The 21,729-nt window shown below is 50.2% G+C and overlaps 1 protein-coding gene and 1 long non-coding RNA gene across 6 annotated transcripts in view; one reads left to right on the top strand and one right to left on the bottom strand.

The window, feature by feature from the left end:
* The window catches only part of C20H1orf198 (chromosome 20 C1orf198 homolog), a 36,702-nt gene extending 31,870 nt beyond the window's left edge, over positions 1-4,832 (bottom strand). The window contains exon 1 of one of the 2 annotated variants that reach the window (XM_024117075.2): positions 4,457-4,832. In XM_024117075.2, coding sequence (XP_023972843.1) covers positions 4,457-4,789 — 333 coding nt within the window. In that variant the 5' untranslated portion in view covers positions 4,790-4,832. The remainder of the gene's footprint in view (positions 1-4,456) is intronic. The other variant, XM_024117076.3, reaches the window with a different exon arrangement.
* A 209-nt stretch (positions 4,833-5,041) lies between these two features.
* On the top strand, positions 5,042-15,608 carry LOC102988790 (uncharacterized). 4 transcript variants are annotated; one of them, XR_002890763.3, is made up of 5 exons: positions 5,042-5,399; positions 7,359-7,450; positions 7,599-7,692; positions 8,410-9,089; positions 15,373-15,608. It is a non-coding gene; the product is annotated as an uncharacterized lncRNA (long non-coding RNA). The 4 variants fall into 4 exon arrangements; XR_003677786.2 differs by lacking the exon at positions 5,042-5,399 and adding an exon at positions 5,430-5,875; XR_003677787.2 differs by lacking the exon at positions 8,410-9,089.
* Positions 15,609-21,729: the final 6,121 nt, after the last annotated feature.

Below are 21,729 nucleotides of genomic sequence, written 5' to 3' on the forward strand. Positions count from 1 at the left end.
TGGGAAAAGCCGCGGGGCCCTCAGAGGCCTGCAGAAGGTATCCAGGGGCCAGGGGGGCCAAGACTCAGCCCCAGAAAAGGAGGTGAAGGCCCGGTGGAGTAAAAGGGCAGCCAGCAAGGCTCCGGGTTCCTGCAGGAGGGGGAGGGATGCAGGTGCTAGAGAACAACTCCTCTGAGTGCAGCGGGTCACGCTAAGCTGCTGAACAGGGCACGGAACTGCCTCGCTCCAGGGCTTGAAACCTGTGCTCTACAGCACGCGAAATCCAGATCAGGGTCCCCGGGGCCGGCAGACAGAAACACCCTTCCTGCCCAGCCCCACCTACTTTACAGAGAAGTGAAACAGGCAAGCAGGCCCCTGAGAAGCCAATACTCCGGCTGCCCAAACTTCTGAGTTCACTTGCTTATGGCCTGTTGGGAGCCAAGAATGTGGCCTAGGGTGCAGAACCCTGTGACTCTCACTGACGTGCTCAGATCAGTGGAAGAGGCTGGGAGCAGGGGCAAGGGGCAGAGAGCGACGCATGCCTGCGAAGTCAGGGTTTTCGTTTTTCGGGTTTTTTGGTTTCTTCGTTTTGGGGGTTTTTTTTTTGCTATTTGATAACAGGAAGAGGCAGAAGCAGACTGGGGTGATGGCTAAATCCCTCTAAAATGAAAACCCTTCATCTCCCAAAGCAAGCCATTCCCAAAACTTTTGCTGCTGGAAGAAGAACACCGTAATTGAGAAGCACAGGGAAAGTCCGACTGCTAAGAGCATCCATTCGCAAACAGGCGTCAATGTTCAGACCAAGTACTTGAGCCAAAGGGCAAGCCTCAACGCCCATGTCTGTTCCAAGCAAGGCCTATGAACCCGAGAGAAGTCCAGGGAGCTGCTCCCTGGTGGAGGGAGAACCCCGCCCTCAGAGGGCAGCCAGGCTACGGCAGGACCAGAACCAGGTATGGGGACGCCAGGTGCTCCTCTCCTGTTGCTGAGAGGTAACTGTTCCACTGGCAGCAGCTCTAGATTCTCTGCACGGGAGGGGCCTGGGGAGATGACCAGGGGGCAGGAGGGGCTGGCGGCCTTGCGCTGAAGCTGTACTGAGATCATATGTTCAAGTGGAGGGATTTCTAAAAAAGCTGGTGAAGATCCGGGGAAGACTAAGCGTCCCTAAAGCATGAATGGCTCTCGTGTCTAACACACTGGGCTTTGGGAAATAGGCACTCAGCTGACTGCCAAGGTGGTAAGAACCAGGAAACCGACAGGCCCCTTCACGGCTTCGACGGCAGGCGCGTCCTCCAAGCAAGGGTGGATCTGGGCCTGGACGATGGTCTCCTCACTTTACAGAGAGCGAAGGTAAAAACGAACACGCGGATGGCACGCTGCCACACCTGTCCTACACAGAGCGGCCCCAGCTGGGCAACTTGGACGTGTGAGCTGAGCCCTGAGCCCAAGCACGCTTCCACTTGTTTGTTCCCTCAACGCGTAACAATGACTGGATGGCAGTCCCATTTGAAGGCCATATGGGCATGATCTGACGTCAAATGCTGCTGCGTGGGACACAGAAATGCTACTGGCAATGAGGGAGAGTACTCAAAGCGACGGGCGACGTCCTGGTCCTTCGGGGTAGCCGAAAGGGGGGCCCAATCTGAGGCGGGTGTGACGCTGATCAGGAAACAGGGCACATCATGGCCACACTGTGGACAGAGCAAGCCCAGCTTTCATGCCCCGAGGCCCATCCCTAGAGCTCAGCAGGGCAGAGCTCCTTCTCACGGGGGGACTCTATGCGGCCAGCTCCAGGCTGAGCTACAGGAGGAATTTATTGATTTCACGACAGTGATTTTCAAAAGTGGACATGGAGAGACAACAGCTAACAACCTTCATAGTCTCACCAGCAGCAACCATGTTTTAATCCCACAGGCCTTTCCTAGACACTGTCTCTACTATCACCCTGTGAACGTTCTTCCCGTTGTAGGAGCTCAGAGAGGTTAGGGGTTCACCACAGTCCAAAGGTTAGTAGATGGAAGCCAAAACAAACCCAAGACTCACAACCAAGCCCAGGCGTTTTCTATTACAGCCTTAGGCAAGGCCCTCAGAAGCCAGTATCCCAGGTGGTCTTTCCCAAGTATCTACGGGGCCCACCCTGCTTATCATCCAAGGTCAGATGCTGGCTAAAGCAAGAGCTGGGGGGCAACTGAGCACCCGTCCTTCAGTGGTCCCGCGGTGGATGCTGGCAGGGGCAGAGCTGGGAGAGGCATCCTCTGTTGCCAGATCGGCCGTGGAGGCCCTGGGGACTACATCTGAGGACAGACCAAACAGGAAGGGACAGAGTGCCTGACTCAGTCTGGTTCAGGGCCCTTCTGGACAAACCTGGGGCCACCTATTCAGGCCACTCTGTCCAGCAGCCTACCGAGGGGTCACCCGCCACCCTGTCCTTATCATCGCCCCTTGTGCGCAGGAGCCAACCCTCCTCCAAGTACAACCCTCCTCTTGGGCACGAGACCACCAACTCCACTTCGGTGCCAACCTCTTGCCAAGTCCAGGTAACACATTTTAAACTCCCTAGTGGGATGAAATCACACAGCCGCTGCAGGAAGACAGGGGGAGACAACAACAACAACAAAAGCTCTGGGCAAGGTACCTCTGTACCTGTCCTCAAACTCACTGTCTCTCCGCCATCCATGCTGAGAGGTTGGTCGGAGGCATTGCAGGACACACTCGCAACCCGTTTTGCAAAGCTGAGTTCAATTCTGAAAACCAGGGCTCCCGTGCTCCTGGAAGGACGTGCAGGTCCCACAGCGAAAAGTTCTGTTGGCCGTTAAAGGGCTTTGCGTTTACAAATTCGCAAACAGCTCAGTCCAGCACCCAGTTAAGGAATCGGAGCACAAAATTCACTTGGCCACATCTTTCCTTATCAGCCACACCGGACCCTTATATGGCACGGGCTTTTGGATGGTGAACGGGCATGTGGATATTCTTAGCCAGACAGCAAGCTAAGGGAAAATGACAGGCACCCTGCAACATCTGTAAGTACCTGCAGGTTTATTTCTTCTCACAGTTTATTTATTCGTGACTTTTCCAAAGAGGGGCTGCCTGCTTTTCCATCACCCAAATCGGAGCCCCAACCCTGAAAATGTCTTTAGAGAGATGCATATTTTCACACTAAAAATGCTTCAGTTCTGGGCTTACACTTTAAACCTATATTCTCATCTCTTCCGTTACCACACCCTCGTTTTTTCCTGGCGAAGCCTTCGGAGTTTAAAATCCATGGAAGACTCTTCTTTTAATTGTCAGTATAAGGCAATGTTGGAAGCATAGCTGTGCTCTCTCACACTTCCCCCACGTGAAAGCGGGTTTATGACCACAAACATTTTGTATTAATAACTGTCTCAGCACACCCACGCCTGAAAATCAGATTAAAACCTCATCCTCAACTAGAATTCCTTCCACAGTCTACGACTTCCTTGGAAAACCTCTCCAAGCCCAGCCCCTCCTGCCTGCAGCCTCAGAGCTCTCAGGGCAGCGGATTTCCCTGTATACTGCTGGCTCCTTCGGACTTTGACCCTCACCACAAAAGTTGAGTCTGAAAGGCCAAAGAGCCGCAGGTTTGGCACCAAACAGGTTTTAGTTAAACACATTTCCAGGAAAAGGCCGACTTTCGGAGAAGCACGGAACACTCAGGCCTTTGTGACTTAGTATGGGTCACCCCTGAGTTTTTTCTAGTTTGAGTGCTTCTTCCTCCACAATGTCCAGCCCTCTAGAAGTCCCAGCCGAGTGTCTAGGTCAGAGGCCCAGGCATGCCCTTATATGTACCAAAGGCTTGCGACAGCTCATTTGAACGTATCCCTCGTTTTTCACTGGAAAAAGGAGGCCACCGTACTCATTCCCAAAACTAAGCAGCACCTCGGGCTCACTCGGAAACATCTTAGGGCTTTTTGCCTCCTAATCTTGGAAGGCACCTCTTCCTTCTTGTTACCTTGCTGGACAATTTCACTCTCCGCACACAGCTCATCACAAATATTAATATTATTACGTATAAAAGGCTGACTGCCTTACCTTGCAGGCCTGGGGTGGGTATTATTATTCCCGGGGGGAACTGAGGCTCTAAAAGGTTAGGTCACCCACGGCCAGAGAGCTAAATGGCAGAATGGATCAGAACCCAGGCCTGGCTGGCTTAAAATCCGTTGCTGTTGGCACTTTGGTCTGGCAAGTCTCGGGTCCCCTGCGGCCCGGAGGGGCAGCTCCAGATGGAGGGTCTGGAATGACCTCCTTCCTTCTCTCGGCGGTCCTCCACGAACTCCCCCGGGGAGCCCCCCAGCCCCAGACCTCCGGCTCCGGGCCGCCCGTCCCACCCACCCCGGTTCCTGCGCCTTCTCCTCTCCAGCCCCTGACCGCGCGCCTGGCGGGGGCGGCTGCTAGCGGGCAGGGGTCCGCCCGGGCGGGGGCGCCTCAGGGGGCGGGGGAACCCGGCCCGCTCCGCACCTACCTCGTCCCCGAAGCGCACCACCTTCTGGCCCGTGGGCCCGCGCAGGCCGGGGAAGCGCGCCAGCTCCTCGGGGTCCCCGGGGTCGCGGGGCAACGGGGCGCTCGGCGCCACCAGGCACCGGTCGATGATCTCGTCCTGCTGCGCGGGCGGCAGCCGCGCCCACTCGGGCCCGTACTTCTCCCGGATCTTCTCCTTGTCCTGCATGATCTTCCTGGCCATGGGGCTCAGCGACGAGAAGTAGGTGAAGCGCTTCCGCTCCCTGTCGTCCAGAGGCCGGTTCCCGCTCATGACGACCGAGCGCGAGGCCGCGATCGCCGCCGCCATGGACGCCATACCCGGCCAGCCCGCCGCTCCCCGCCCCGCCCCACCCCGCCCCGCCCCGCGAACGGCTCCCCTCAGCGGCCCGGAGCCCGGCGCCCAAAGCCCCAGCGACCCCGCCTCCCGCCCAGTCCCTGAAGCCGCGCCCCCCGCGCCCGCCCAACGCCGGGGACCCCGCCCTCCGCGCCACCGCCCCCGAGGGTCCCGCCCCCGTGCCCCGCTGCTTCCGGGAACCTTGCGCTCCTCGCCCCTCTCCCCCCGGGAGCCCCGCCCTCCGCGCAGCTCCCTGAGCCGCCGTCTCGCGCCTCCTTGCGTCCTCCGGATCCGCTCTCGCAGGGCTTACCGCGGGGCTCCCGCTTTTCGGGGCTCCCCTCGGCCAGCGCCGGAGGTGGCTGGCGCGTCCCCAGGTCCGCGCCTGGCAGCCTGACGGGACTCTTGGGGGTGACCGCCATAGCGCCACGTGGTCACTTGTTTGACAAAGGAAACTTTTTTCTCTCTCCCAAGTGCGGCATTTCTGGTCCGAGCCACCGGCCGCCTTATGCCTATTGTATTCCCTTTCCCTGCCGAGCCATCTTTTTCGCTTTCTTTGAGCTGTGTCCCAAACCTGGGCCAGGGTCCTGGCGCGGTGAGCTGATGGAAGGGGAGTGGGGGTTCGGGGCAGCGAGGGCGCCGAAGGTACGAGCTGGGGAGACTGGACTGGTGTCTGGAGTGGCGAAAGAAAATCAGTTTCCGTGCCTCCTAAAGAGAGGAGTAAAATGAAGTGCCGGGTAGCTCTCGGTGCCTTTCCCTGAACGGGAGTGCGGAGCTGCCGGCAGGCATCTGGGGCCGGCGGGCTGGTGCACCTGCACTTCGTTTTGCTTTTGCAGGTGAAGACGTTTTCCCCGAGCCGGCCGCGGGGCCTTTGCTTTCTTTTGGAAATCTCAGAAATCACGAGAACTCTAGGCGGCTTGACGTTTGCAAACCAACTGAATAGCGGCAGAAAGTTTTCATAGGCAGGTCAGCCGGGCCATTTTGAAGTGTGTCCCAGAGCACAACGTTTAAAATTATACGGAGCCCTCATCCGCTTTACTTTCTGGCTGGTTTGACTGTAACAGGTCTCAGGTGAGAATTAAATGTCCACATTTAAAACAAAAAACTGCATTTCAGCTGTTACTTAGGGTCATTGCCTCTGAAGTAACACTTGGATAATTCTGAAACTTATACAGTGTTATAAACCAGTGTTACCTCAAATAATAACAATAAAGCACTTGGATCATTTGAACACAGTCACAGAAATAACTTGCAGGGTTCTGTTTTAAATGTGAGATGGCCTTATCTTCTGGCCCAGAATTCCTTAGAAAATATTTTTAGAATGCCATAAATGTGACAAGCTCTGCAATAAAACATATTGCTCTCAACAGTGTTATCAGCACACCATATTGAAAAGCAGTGGGAAAAGGCACCAAATAATAGCCTGGGTTGCACAGTATTTGAAGGTCTATTTATGAGGCCAGGAGGTTGAGTTTTTTGGTACTATTCTTCCTCTAGATAAGTCTATTTTATATAGGCTCAATACACCAGCCTGAATCCTACTTTCTCACCTCTAAGACTTGTTTAATAAGGTGGGTGATGTTTAAAGATGTATTCTTGAAATTTAATTAACATCTTCAAGGTTGGTGTGAAAGTCACATAGAAAGGGTTCTGTGCTGTTAGAAACTTGGTTGCATGTGGTTTTCACAGCAATTGCAAAAATAAATGTTGCAAAAAAGCACAACCCGATTACGTGTTTCAGATCAAATATAATTTATTACTAGAGAAGCCATAATATAAATATAGTATGAAATAAATCAGGGACATCAGCCAAAGTATGTAAAATCCATGATCTCGGTGATAAGGGGTAACTAAAAGAAAATTTCTTCCAGGTTAAAAGAAGACACTCAGGGGAATTAAATGGCTCTGACAGATGACTTTGCTGAAATTAGGAGATAAATGGGCAGATAGATAGATAGATAGATATTCACTCCAGAGAAGAAATAAAGATAGTCCAACTCCAAATATGTAGTAAAGTAAAATAGTGGGATGATTCTAGTGCTCAGCATCGTCTTAGGCAAGAGTTTGGATAGAGGCAGGCTGCCTTGTCCTCTGTGGATTTGGTTTAGCCAGTGGGCTCTTCACAAAATGAAGAGACAAGCACGTGGTCACTGACCCTCTGAAATGCTTTAAAACCTTGCACTGTTCCAAAGAGCATTCCTTTATTCATCAACATTTTATTGAGGCATTTGGTGTTTGTTCCTAGAAGGCTTTTCTTAGGAACTAGCGAGACATAGCAAAGAGTGCTTTAACTAAGGTTTAAACTGTCTCGGTGTCTTGAACTGTGGAGCTCTTTCTTGGCCAGTGTCATTTCAGCTCTTTTTCTCAGAAGAGTTCTTGAGTCCCCACCAGAATGTAAACTCCACAGTAGGGAGATCCTTATCTGTCTTGTTTACTCTTGGGAACAAGCATGCCTGATTCAGAGTTAAGGGTTCAGTGACTGTTTGCTGAATGAATTATGAATGAAGAAATGAATGAATGTTGCATAGTTTACATTTTTATCTCCTCTTTACAGATAAAGACACTGAGCCATCAAAGGAAAAACATTCACCTGAGATCATCCCCCATCGCCCCTCATGTGATGGAACGGAGAGTCACAAAACAGAGGTTCCTTTGCCTTTTGTTAAATTTCTAACATTAGATTAATGCATCTAAGGTTAATTACTGGATTATTAATAATAAACTGGGTTTATGGCTACAGTTTATTAAAGCTTCCAAATTACTCACTAGTAAAACACAGCACTAATTTTTTCAGTAGAATAACTGAATACCCGAGACGATCACCAACATTTCCATTATACGTCTGACATCTCAGCTAACAGTTGCCGGCCTGGAACTCCTCTCCCCAGGTGAGCCAGCACCTTTCTTAAAAAACCTATTGACAGAGACGCAAACAGCAAGGCCATCCCCCAGGGTTGGAGGCTGCCCTGCAGGCACCTGTGGGAGAGACCCGGGGGCTGCCAGGATTCAATGGCTTTGGGGAAAAGGCCAGAGGCAATGAAGTCGGGTGCACCTGAAGTGGGGCGCCGTGGTCAGGCACCTGGCCACCACAGAGGTGCTCAAAACCTGTTGAAGCCTCAATCCCTTCATTTTTGATACAGGGACAACTATACCAGCCTTCAAGGGTAGCATGTCAAGTGAGGGGTGGGTGACACGTGCGAAAGGCCCTTCCTCAGCCAGTTAGTACAAATGTCTGTTGAATGATAAGGGGTGACAAGGGGTAACTAAAAGAAAATTTCTTGTCCCAGACAAATCATTTGTGAGCCCACTCCACCCATGAAGACACTGCCAGCTCATGGAAAACCATAGGGCACGCGTTCTAGCCCTGCCGCTAAGAGCCAAGTGACCAGCTGTGACATTTTGCAAGCCGGTTATTGAAGCTCATGGTGAAATTCCAGGCACTGTGGCAAACAGATGACAGTTTGGGGGAGGGAATCTGTTGGTGACACGGCAGGCAGTCGGCTGGTAGATAAAGCCAGCCTTCCTTACTGACGCTTTCAGCTTGGATGCAGGCAGGCTCCCTGAGGACGACAATTCATTCCTGCACCTGGTACTGGTTATTCCAGATGCTGCCCTGAAAGAGGACTGTTCCCTGTTCTTCACTCCCACACCCAGAAAGAACAGGAGATGGAAGAGAGTCGGCCTGGTGTATTTAGAAGCCCGACTTCCCTGTATGATTGGAGGGCCGTGTTCTTGACCAAGACAAAAAAGAGATGCAGCAAGAAAGAAAAGACAAGGAGATGATCTTACAAATCTACTACAGGCAGGAAATGTGCTTTGAGTATTTTGAAGGGTTGGGTTATTTTTGCAATTGTAGGGAGAGTTTTCACTGTCACAGCCATGGTCCGTCACCACGTCCGGGCAGGTGTGAGGCCCTGCCTGTGCCCATAGGAACCGAGTCACCTTCTCTGGGTAAGGCCGCGTGATCCTCGTGAGGCTCAGAACGGGGTCCTTCCCTGTCAACACCGTGCTTTACCTAGCAAAGACAACCGGCTTAACTGCTCTGAAAAATGCTGAAAGAAAGACCTCTTGAAAACAGCCAGAAGGCCCTACCTGTCCAAAATTTTCCATTTAGAAAAGCCTCTGCAATTTTTAGTCCTTCGTAAGAATACAAATAAGTCCAGAAGCAATTGTTCACTTTTTCCTCACCTGGAGTTCCCACCCCACTGTCGCCAACTACAGAAATTCCATCCTTAAGACCTAGGCCAGATGAAGTCCTTATGATCTCACCCACGCCGAAAAGAAGGTAGGTAGGCACCAAAGAGGCAGTTTGTCTCCTTTACAATTTGATCTCAGGTAGACCTTTTGATTTTAATATTTATTTATTTATTTTTGGCTACGTCTGGTCTTCAGTTGTGACGTGAGGGCTTCTCTAGTTGCGGCGTGAGGGCTCCAGAGCACACGGGCTCAGTAGTTGCAGCACGCGGACTTAGTTGCCCCTCGGTGTGTGGGATCTTAGTTCCCCAACCAGAGATCAAACCTGCGTCCCCCGCATCGGAAGGCAGATTCTTAACCACTGGACCACCAGGGAAGTCCCCCTCAGATAGACTTTTGTGTCCTGGGAAGAACCATGCCAACATTTCTGGCATTGTACATGTGTGTTATGGACTGTAGGTCAAATTCACATGTTGAAGCCCTAATTCCCAATGGAATGGTATTTGGAAGTGGGGTCTTTGGGGGCTGATTAGGTCCTGAGGGTGGAGCCCTCGTGATGGGATAGTACCCTGATAAGAGGATACAAGAGAGCTTGCCTCTCTCGCTGTTCCCCACCGTGTGAGGACACCATGAGGCCATCTGCAAACCAGGAAGCAGGCAGACACCGGATCTGCTGGCACCTAGATCTTGGACTTCCCGGTTTCCAGAACTCTGAAAAATAAATATTTGTTGCTTATATCCTTATAGCAGCCTGAACTCAGACAACGTGGAAATGGCTTCAAATTCATATAAAATCTTTGGCTTACTGAGAGTGTATAGATGTAGTTAGAGAGAGGATGAAGGAGATACAAAATGGCTGATGGAGAGGCGAGATAAAAGTATGTGGCAATGGGGACTTCCCTGGCAGTCCGTGGGTAGGACTCCGTGCTCCCAATGCAGGGGGCCCGGGTTTGATCCCTGGTCGGGGCACTAGACCTCGCATGCATGCCGCAACTAAGAGTCTGCATGCTGCAACTCAGAAGTCCACGTGCCGCAACTAAGACCCGGTGCAGCCAAAATAAATATATATATATATACTTTTTTTTTTTAAAGTATGTGGCAATGATTTATTGATTGAGAAGTAAAGAGAATTCCTCTCTCTCTGTTCCTCTAAACAATCTGCTCTCAACTTGTACACACTCCCAGGTGCGGAATGTGTTTTTCTCCCTTCTGTTCTTCTCTTCATGTCAGCTGCCCTGACATTTGTCAGATGGGCTCCTGGCTCTTGGCTTGTGGATGTCAGCACTTTGAGATGTGTAGATGGTTGTCCAGGCTCCCTGGGGGAGTTCAGTAGAACGCCCTGGACCTCTCTGCTCCACGGGAGACACTAGCCAGCTTGCTCCTTACCTCTTTCATTGTTAGCCAGAGCTCAGGCACTTGGTTAAAACTTTATGAAGTTAAAAAGACTGACTTTCGGGGACCATAGTATTTTCACTCTATGGTCCCTGTTTGGATTTGATCTATGTCCTTGAATCTTTTTAACTTGAAATATTATCAAAATACCAAGATGCTACGGAGAATGAAAATGACTATGGAAAAATGAAAACGGTTGTCTGTTAAGTTTCTGTGATTGTATTTCATTTTTTAATTTTCGTGAAGGTGTTGTTTAAACATTTGATACATTAAAATTGTCAAGTACTGTGAGTCACTCACATTTCCAAACAGAGAGTGAGATGCTACTGAACACTGAAACTATGAAATATATGTGCTGTTGTCAGTGAACCTGACCCCGTCTAACCTGCAAGACAGGAAGTAAAGGAGAGCAGCCCCCGCCTTTGAGTAAATGATAGTCACTGGCCAGTGCCCAAGGGGAGCCCTTAATAAATACTTGTCAGACGGATGAGAGGTGGGTGGAGAAGGGAATCTCACCCACAACTTGGCCCCCATCCTGTTGTGATGCAGCTCACAACTTCATCCCAGAGGTCGACTCAAAAAACGAGTTGTACCACATTCGTAATGGTCTTCGAAGTATCTCTTCGTCCTTTTCCCAGTGTCCCCACCATACACCAGGTCCCATCATCCGTCCTGGCGGGGCCGGCCTTCCCAACTCCAGGCCACTTCCTCCAAGTTGCCCCTGCCAGCCTCCTCCTTCACAACGCCTCCAGTTGGGTGTCTCCCTTTTTTTTTTTTTTTTTTTTTTTTTGTGATATAGTTGCTCTACACTGTTATGTTCAGTTTCTGCTGTAGAGCGAAGTGAATCAGCTGTACGGATACATACATCCCCTCCTTCTTATACCTCCCTCCCTGCCCCCCCTCGCCCCCATCTGGGTCATCCCAGAGCACCGAGCCGAGCTCCCTGTGCTATACCGCAGCTTCCCACTAGCCAGCTGTTTTACACAAGGTAATGTACATAAGTCAAACCTAATCTCCCGATTCATCTCACCCACCCCTTCCCCCCAACCCTGTGTCCACACGTCCCTTCTCTACGTCTGCGTCTCTATTTCTGCCCTGTAAATCTATACCATTTTTGTAGATTCCACATAAATGCGTTAATTCACGGTATTTGTTTTTCTCTTTCTGACTTAGTTCACTGTGTATGACGGACTCTAGGTCCATCCACGTCTCCACAAATGACCCAATTTCATTCTTTTTGTTACCACTTTAGGCCCAGACTCTCTCTGGCCATCACCTTCATCCGCGTTCCTAGCTCTGTGCCCAGCCGTCTGTTTGGTTAGGAAGTCTTTCTTCCTCACGATCACATGTCCAAATTCTACCTATTCTTGAAAGTTTGGTTGAAATGCCATGCCACTGACCCTTACTGCATCCCCTCTTGCTGTAGTGTGGTGACCGTAGCATCCACGCCCACCAGCACACCGTGGGTATTGACCTGAGTGACTCCCCGGAGCCCATCGTGGTTACACGGGTGGCTGCATGCCCGCCTACGGGCGAGCCATCCGCTGGGAGCTTCCCTGCCCGCCTCCACCCCCAGCCCCGCCCCTCTCCCTGCTGGTCCAGCGCCTACAGGCTGTCACCCTTCAGTGACCTCCCTCGGGCCCTGGAAAAACTGTTAGGCTAAAACCCCAGAAATATGGAGAGTTCTGATTAAGCTGTTTTGAAAACATCATACAACAGAGGCCAGAGAGAGGTCGAGAAAACTGCATTGCAGAAATATTAGTTATGTTTTTATATCAATAACCAAGAGCTAGATGGAACCAACTATTGCACAAGCTCTGCGTTCTCCTCTAAACCAGAGTCAGAAACACAAAAGCCAAGCTTGCTGTGTATCATACATTTGGGGGCAAAGTCAAGGAATTTTCCGAAGCTTAGCTCATCTGTTTAATAGAAACTTTCATCTAAGAAGCTCTGCGTGCTGTAAGCACGTTAGCACCTAGGTCCTGATAACACCCCTATTAAGAAAAAGACAAACAAAAGAAAACACACCAAGCTCATAAATATACAGAACAGATCGGTGGCTGCCAGAGGCGGGGGTGAGGGGAGGGCAAAGGGGGTGAGCCCTCCTCACCCTCTTTGGTTGGTCAAAAGGTACCAACTTCCAGTTACAAGATAAACAAGTCCTGGGCGTGCTATGTACAGCCCGGCGACTCGACTTAATAATACTGCATTGCATATTTCAAAGTTGCTAAGAGATTAAATCTTAAATGTCCCCATCGCAAGAAAAAAGTTTTTATAACTATATAACAGTGACAGATGGTAACTAGCCGTATTATGGTGATCCTTCTGCAATGTACAGAGATATTGAATCATTATATTGTACACCTGGAACTAATATGTCAATTATACCTTCATACAAAACTTTTTAGTAAAACATTTTAAACAGAGGGAAGTTACATTGCCTTCCCCCAATGGTGGGGAAACTAGAAAAGACAGAGAAAAGTGATTTACTTGCGCTCAGGGAACAGAGTGGCGGAGACGGCGTCTCACGCTGGCGGGCCTCGCGGCCTGTTCCTTGATGTTCATTCGTTCACTCAAGCGCCGTGCGCCAGACCCAGGGCGAGGCACGGGAAGCCAGCCTGAGCAACAGCCTGCCCTCAGCCGGCTTCGCATCTAACAGGTGTGGACAAAGTAAGCAGGCTGGGCCTCGGCCAGCGGTCTCCACTGAGTCCTCACCACGCCTGGCATTCCTCGTCACAGCACCTCGTGAAGGAAAGATTTACCAGCCATGACACGGACGCCCAGAGGCTGCCCACCGGCACGTGCAGAGCAGGAGCCCGACCCGCTGCTGTTTCCCTGGTGCCCGTTCACCCTGCGGCCAATGTCCCCCCACTCACAGGACCCGCCTCCCGTGGGCAGCCCAGCCCTGGCCTGGGCCACGGTGCCTGCTTTTTCTCAAGTGCCCTTTGGATGCCACTTGAGTCTCTCCTTGCTCGTTCATCCAGGAGAACAGGCGAATGGTCCCGGAGACATGAAGACAGGCTTCATGGCCTTGGAGGAGACCACAGGACGGTCTCCCAAACTCCCACCCAAAGAATAAGCCAGCTGCGCGGGGTCACACAGCAACCAGGGGGCTCTTCCACATCCCCTGCAGGTCCACCGGTCTCCACCCTGGCCCGCTCACACCGGGAGTCCACTCCATCACTCTCCTCCCTCGGCCCCGCCGGCCTGCCACCTCCATCACGATGCTGTCGGCTACTCTCACCCCTGTGGCCTGAGCTCCACACGTCAAAGCTAAGCTTCTGAAAGTCACAAAAACAACAACCCCTCTTTCTCCTACATACACGTGGAGCCTGGTACATACAAGTCAGAAACATCTTGGATATCAGCTTTCCTGCTTTTTCCGTGTTGAGAAAGACGATTGGCCCTTCATTCTGCTGGGTGCTTTTGCATGTTCTCCTCCACGGGGGCCAATGTTCCCCAGCCGGAAGACTGTGTCTGCCCCGGTGGAGGAGGTCATGGGCTGGGAAGAGAAAGCATGTCTTCATGGAGGCAGGGTGTGGGATGTGGAGCAAGGCAGCCCGCAGCCCGGTACTGTCACCACTGTTGGTGCAGCGTGACGGGGACAAATTTCCACATCTATAAAGTACTTCAAAGAGCGCCTGGCACAGATTAAGCTCTCAAAGCCATTAGGATCTCAGAGTTAAATTCCATCACCAGAGCAGAGTGGGATATGGCTGGATGGCACGCGTTCGTAAGGAACGTTGTGTGGAGAGACCTCCACGCTTGAGGACCAGAGAGGAAGTTCTGGGAGCTGCCAGATTTCAGAGAAGATATGAATGGGCTGTGAAGGGTGGAGGAGGAGCAGGAAGAGATTGGGATCCCGGGGGGAAAGAGTGGGAGGGAAGGGAGGGTGACTGTGGGAGAGTGGAAACCAGGCCGTGGAGGAGGGCTGCCACTGTGGAGAGGGAGTGGGGAGCAGAGCCTCGGTGCCTGGAGGAGCTAGATCTGGGAAGGAAACATGGAGTGCAGAAGCCTCAGCGGTCCAAGGGGGACCCCGGCGTGCCCCGGAAAAGCCACCACTGCCGGATTCCCATGGTCTCAGAACCATAGGCAAGGGAGATGGCACCCAGATGGGTTTTTAGATGGTGCGGCCTCTTACCATGGAGCCTCCCCTGTCTTCACCCAGACCGGGAACGTCCTTACTTAGCCCAGGAGGCTGAGAAACGAGGAAGCCCTCTGTGGCTTAGCTGGCAGCACCTCTGAAGGCCAGGGGGCTGGGCCCAGGGAGGCAGATGAGAGCGGTGGCCGTGGCAGCCTGATGTGGAGAGGGGTGTGGGGTGCACAGGGTTACTCTAGGACGGCTGGGTGTATGCACCTTGCGAGGGACCAAAGCTGCGCCTCCATCTCCAGGGGTAAAGGTTCTTTGTTGGCCAAACTTTAGTCAGACTCCTGAACCTTCTCCTAGGCCCATCTGTGGACCTCTTTGCAAGATCCAGTTTCAGCAAGAACCCTGCTAAGTCAGTTTAACCAGAACCCCACCCTCCATATCTGATAGGGTTCCTCACCACTCCCTCTCCACACCCCCCAGAGGACCTTTGGCCGTAATAATAATTTTCCATGCATGGATGATTGTCCGTCCCCTGGTCCCTACTCTGGTCCCTGGCTATCAACTCCCACTTGCCCGTGTTGTATTTGGAATTGAGCCCTGTTCTATACTGAGGTGTCTTTTGCCCTGTTGCAAGAGTCCCGAATAAAATCTGTTTTGATCCCTTTAACTGGTGTCCAGCTCTGGTTTTTCTTTGACACTGGCTGGGTTCTCACCCTCTGCCCAAGATCCTTCTCTGCTTCCCCCAAAGCACTGGGGCTGCTGTGCTGTCACCGTGGTCCCTTCATCACTCAGATGTGTGTGGGACATTTCCTGGCTGTTTCACCTCTTAAAAGTAGACTGAATTCCTGTCTATTTCCTTATTTATTTCATTCTTTTTTCTCACCACTTTCAGATTCTTGTCATCTTCCGCTGCCCTCTGGCCCTATGAGACAAGCCCCTCCGAACACACCTGGCTGTTGTACTCTGTCCCCTAATTGCCAAGCCTCAGGGTCCCCCTGCTGAACGAGACAGCCAGGCCTGGTGGCTCTGGACCCGGTGGGAAACTCTCTCCTCTCAGGCTTCCGCCGCTGTGCTGCCGTCCTGGATTCGTTTCTGCTTTTCTCACCATTCCTTCTCTGTTTTCCTATTCTTCTCCAAGGCCCAAGCCCTGGCCTTCTGTTCTCTCATCATCTTCCCTGCCTGAGGATTACCTATAGCACCGACTGCCTCTCCTCCAAGTGCGTTCCTTGGGATTCCAAGGAATGGTGAGTGAATGCTGTCCCTCAGCAGCTGAAACTCTGCATTTCCACCCCGCTTCCAGGCCTGAGGCTGAGGACCTGTGGACCACATTTTGAGTAGCAAAGGTCTAAAAAGCAAAATGCCGTGCAGAAATCTAAATTCCCTACCTAATGACGTAATGAGCATTAGGGCTTCCCTGCAGCATAAGGGGATCTAGAAGAGGGGGGATGGAGGAGCCGGGAAGGTATGGGGAAGAGATGGTGAGAACAGCCACACGGCATCCCACCGTGATTTGAAGACGTTTGTGCTGTGCGGTCGAGTGGCAAAGCCCCCGCCGCTTCTCCTCCCTCTGACTCAGGCAAATGTGCTGAATACACAGCCAGCCACCCTGACATTCAGGGGCCAGAGCAAGAGGGCAGGCAGAGGGTCATATGCCCTGTGTCTCAAAAGCTAAAAGTTATAAATCAGAGTAACCAACTATTTAAAAAGTATATGCTATAGCCTCCTAACTTGAAAACTGTACCTTCGTAAAGACCTGGAAGACCATGTTTGAATTGAGAAGTTTTAGAATCCTTGGAGCTCCACTTGAATCGGTGGCACAGGGTGGCACCCAGGTACCTTCTTTGCCCTCCCAGCTCTGACTGGCACTGCTAAGGGCCTCGAGCGCAGGCATGTGGACACCTTGACCCATCCATCTGAGCTACGTCAGCAAAACGCTATCATATCTGTGCTTAATTCCTACCTGTTGAATTATCGGTGCTTAGCAAAAGGAGAAAGTTGTAAAGGAGAAACTAACACACTATTGTAAAACAGTTATACTCCAATAAAGATGTTAAAAAAAAAAAAAACTAAAAGTAGAACTCCATATGACCCATCAATTCCACTCCTGAGTATATATCTGAAGAAAATGAAAACACTAATTCAAAAAGATACATGCACCCCAACGTTCACAGCAGCATTATTTATAATAGCCAAGACATGGAAGGAACCTAAGTGCCCATCAACAAATAAATGGATATAGAAGATGTGATATCGCCATTATTTTGTAATAAGTTTAAATGGAGCATATTGTATAAAAGTATTGAATCGCTTTGTTGTATACCTGAAACTATTACAATATTGTAAACCAACTATATGTCAATAAAAAATAAAATGCAAAAAAAAAAAAAAATTAACGGAGGGGGCGGTGTGGGTGATGTTCCGTGCCACCCTTTCCATAAGCATGTGCCTGGAGTGTGTACAAGAGAGGAAGATGCAAATCTGCTGTGTTCTCTGTTAGTCTTGAAGGGTAGCAGAACCTGCCACCCTAAAACATGCTATTTTGTTCTAAGGATTATTTGGAGCTGAAGGCAATTGGAAGAAGAAGATACCAGAAAAGCTCCCTGCCCTCCCCCTATTTGCCTAAAAGCAGTATGTATATTTCCAACGTTGTCCTTCCTCCCCTCCCTACCAGAAAAGACAAAGGCTAATTCCCCTGGACAACTTTAGACCCTTATCCAGGGAGAAAGCTTGGACTCAGATCTGCATAACAAGCCTCGTGCTTTTCCAGGTAACCTCCCAAAACTCTTCTACCCCACACCTTTCTTTCTTTTGTCTTTAGCTCGAGATGGTATTTAAGCTGGAGTTCTAAGCCACCTTGGAGAGTTTGTCATTTTTCCCTGGGTTTCTCCCAGGTATACCTGAGGTATACATGTTCATAAACTTCTGTGTGCTTTTCTCTTGTTAATCTGCCTTTCGTTGCAGGGGTCTTAGCCAAGAACTCAGAAGGGTAGAGGGAAAATTCTTTTCCCTCTTCCACAGTTTCAATTCTTTCTTGTTTGTCTTTCATAGAAGAAGTGTCTAAAAATACATTTCCCCCCCAAAATGGCTTCTAAATGCAAAAAAAAATCTACCTTATGTAGCTGGACATAAGAAAGTGCAATCTATCCCCATGCTGGAATAAAAAAATATTGTGTTTTAATGTTGTTGTTGGACTTCTGGAGAGATGGTTTGTCGGACTTCAATATGGCATTCAAGGGTAATTTGGACTCTGCTCAATATTTGCCTTATACATGATTCTCTATAATCAGAACAGTGTTTTAGAAATTATAGCAGAATAAGATGACCCAGGAGAGCAACTGGCAACTTGGGAGACCAGTTCGGGGGCTGTTGTTCCTATAACAGCATGGAGGTCTCAAGTAGGACCGGGAGGCATAGATTGTCAGAAATCAGTCAGACTTGGTAAAGCCCATCTTTCCTTATTTAAAAAAAAATATTTATTTATGTGTTTATTTATTTATTTTGGCTGCGCTGGGTCTTAGTTGCAGCACACGGGATCTTCGTTGTGGCATGCGGACCTCTTAGTTGCAGCGTGTGGACTCTTAGTTGCGGCACGCGGACTTCTTAGTTGCGGCATGTGTGTGGGATCTAGTTCCCCGACCAGGGATGGAACCCGGGCCCCCTGCATTGGGAGCGTGGAGTCTTACCCACTGGACCACCAGGGAAGTCGCAAGCCCATCTTTCTGAACAAACCTAATCGAGTCATTGCCATGCTTTAACATCTCCCTCAGAGAATGAAGTCCACAGTTCTTAGTACCAGTGCAGATCTGAGTACAAGTGCAAGATCTCTTAGTACAAGTACAAGTGTAGGCTCCACACTACCTTTCCAGGCCCATCTACAAAGCCATCTCAAGGTGCCGGGCACTTTCACATCTCTGATTATTTTCTCCCGATTTTGCCGCTTCTAGGAAGGTTCTTCTATCCAACCTGACATACTCTTCTTCACCCTCCAAGACCCAACACACTCATCACCTCCTCTGAGTAGCCATCTCCCAGCTATCTACTTAGGCAGAAATAAATCGGTCCTTCTGGTTTTCCCACAGCACTTTGTTCTTCCACAGTCACCCTCATTTTGTATCATTTGTCCTCCTTCTGAATCAAGCCCGAGATCAAGCAATCCAGGCAGCGAAGGAAGCAAGAAAAGACACCCAACAAGAAAGCAGTTGGAAAATAGCAAAAGCCAGGGTAACGCTAGGGCCCTGGACAGAGTAAGACAAGGGTATCAAATCAGAGGCTAAGGTAGAAACGAGAGACCACCTGCAGGGGATGCTGGAGCACAGAGCACGGTCCAGAACTGGTAAGTCTGGGCCGAGTGACAGCATCTGATTTACACTGATGGCAGCTGGTAGGAAATGCTTCTCGGAGCCCTCCCTGATCTCCCAGGAGCTCTGCACTCGTGCTGTTGGGGACAGAATGAGGCCAGACACACTCATCTCTCCTGAGATTTAATAACACACTTTTCTAACTCATTTTGACGCCTTTCCCAACTATTCCAGATTTGATCACATCACCAGGACTCCTGGTAAAACCTCTTTCAAAATCCCCTATAGGATGCTCCCCTCAGTGGTTTTATTGTCGTTTGGAAGCTTTAGATGCTGGTTAAGTAATGCGAGAAGTGTCCACCTAGATTGATCACACCATAGCTGCTTAAACAACTGAGAAATTGTTTCTCGCGCCTCAATTCTCTCACTTCACCGTAAAGAAAGAAAAACCAATGGTTTATATAGGACAATGTGATTGTCATTTTCCCACTGAATATGTTTCTCTCTCTGACTTGTCCACCTTTTCCTACTACTGTCCTATTGTCCTCTACTCTTCCTAATAGTAGGGTTATTGGTATTCCTAGTTTGCATGCAGTATTTAAATTATACATTAAATAAAGACACGGCTTTTTAAGATGTTTAAAAACCTGATTTCTAAAACAATGTGACTTCAGGCCAGGAACTTTTCAAACTCCTGACTTTAAAAGAAGCGTTTAAATAGAACATCGCAAGTTTTTTTTTTTTTTTTAACTTTTTGGCCACACCCCACGGCATGTGGGATCTTAATTCCCCTGACCAGGGATTGAACCAGCACCCCCTGCATGGGAAGCACAGAGGATCTTTACTGGATATAGTTCTTGCTAGGAATCAAGTGCACTGTTTAACATTAAGTGCTACCAAAGGGAAAGGAGCAAGCTTATCTGTTTGCAAGGTATCAACAGAGCCTTAACTTGCATTTACAGGGATGTATGCTATAATCATAGTGGACGTGCGTACGTACAGGACCCAGAGTACAAGTGGAATTTTCCTGGTGAGAGGCTGAGGCTGGGGTAATTTTCCTGACTAATGTGAAACAGAGAACTGTTCCTATAAATTGCAGTAATCGAAGCCCATTTGCAAAGAGGCAGAAGACTTGGGGGCCTGTTGCTGTCATCTAAGCTCATTTTAGCAACTAAAGGTTAGCTCCCCATTTCCTGGGGAGGGGGGTCTCTCCAGAGGAGGACTGAAGCCCAGTAAAGGTGAGGCAGCGTTTGGTGGCCATGTCCACGGCATGGCCCACAGATGTCACCACCCTGGTGTTCATGAGTCCTCATACTGAAACCTTCCATGACTCGCTCTTTTATTAACTTGCCACCTCTTGCTCCTTGTGATTTCTTTCTTTTCGCTTTCTTCAGCGCGCGGGCTTCGTTGCCCCCGCGGCGTGTGGGATCTTAATTCCCCGACCAGGGATCGAACCCACGTCCCCTGCATTGGCAGGCGGATTCTTCACCACTGGACCACCAGGGAAGCCCCGCTTCTCGTGACTTCTAACCGTCTGTTGGTTTAGTAGCGGGACACTCTGACTTAACACCAAGGCATAGTAGAGAAAGGTGAGGGAAAGAGCCTCATGTGCCTCGTGAGGGTCTGGCCGGACCACACTGCTCAGCCTGCTTTCCTGAGTTCCTTTTAAAAAGGAGAAATTCCCCTGCAGCTCTTAGGCCCTCGGGTATCCGCCGACTGACACCAGGCAAGAGCCACGCCCCCTGCGTTTTACAAACAGGGAACCTCGCTATTGCCCAAAGTTAGCAAGTTGGGGGATGCCTTTTCCCCAACCCTCAAAACTAGTTTATTTATAATGTCCCAACACCAAACTAATGAAAGTAAAGTGAAACCTGAAGCGCCTGTCGGGGGAGGACGGAATCGCGGGTCTGCGCAGAGAGAAGAGCTGCCCTCTGCCCCACAGAGGCCTCGCTGGGCCTCACGCCCAAGCCCTTTTCGATTTTGCGTTGCAGATGTCAGTGTCTCAGGCCACCTCTCACTCCTCTGTCGTAGCCCTTCTCTCATTTAGCCGTCATTACTGATGTCCTCCAGAGACACCTGCCGAAGATGGTAAAGATGTAGGCTCTGGGTCACATGGCCAAGGCTCAAATCTCAGCTCCACCATCTGCTGGCCGTGTGATCTTAAGTGACTTGCTTTTTCTCCTCTTCCATTTTTACACGGGTGCTATCTTAGTTCCGCTTCTACGTGTCTCACAGGAGGACTAAATGAGGCAAGTGAGTGCTTAGCACAGCGCCTGGCAAATAGTAAATGCTCAGCAGCTCTCAGCTGTGACTATTATGATTGCTTGTCTCTTTCCGTAACTCAACTGTGAGCCGGCAGCGAGCATGTCTTTTTCGTTTCTGTTCCCCAGTGCTTACTTAGCTCAGTGCCTAGCACTTATGGTGCGTTCTCAGTAAACATCTGTTGGTTGGACGGATGAATGAAAGAATGTATGAACTGGAGACAGACAGTTCAGTGTAAGCAGCATCCTGTGTCCCATCTTGTTCTCTTTTCTTGCATTGGAAAGACTCGTGTAACGCTGAGATCAGTGTAGGGAGAGGTTTCATAGCACGTGCTCCTCCGCATCCCTGTTAGGTGGACATCGTGTCCCTTGTCTACTGTGTCATGGTCTGAGACCTATCTTTTCACTATAGTCACCAACGTTTTTCCCCAGACAAAAACTACCTACCTACACTTACGACCAAGAAGGTAGACTAGGTAAGAGCGATGGGTTTAGCTATCTCAACAAAAGCATGGTTCTACAGAATCTGTTTTCTCATGATGCAAATTGCTGCAGATATAGCCACAAGCAAAAAGAAATAGCAGAGGGGCTTCTCTGGCGGCGCAGTGGTTAAGAATCCGCCTGCCAATGCAGGGAACATGGGTTCAAGCCCTGGTCCGGGAGGATCCCACATGCCGCGGAGCAACTAAG

The sequence above is a fragment of the Physeter macrocephalus genome, chromosome 20 (assembly GCF_002837175.3).
Source record: "Physeter macrocephalus isolate SW-GA chromosome 20, ASM283717v5, whole genome shotgun sequence".
Taxonomy (NCBI): domain Eukaryota; kingdom Metazoa; phylum Chordata; class Mammalia; order Artiodactyla; family Physeteridae; genus Physeter; species Physeter macrocephalus.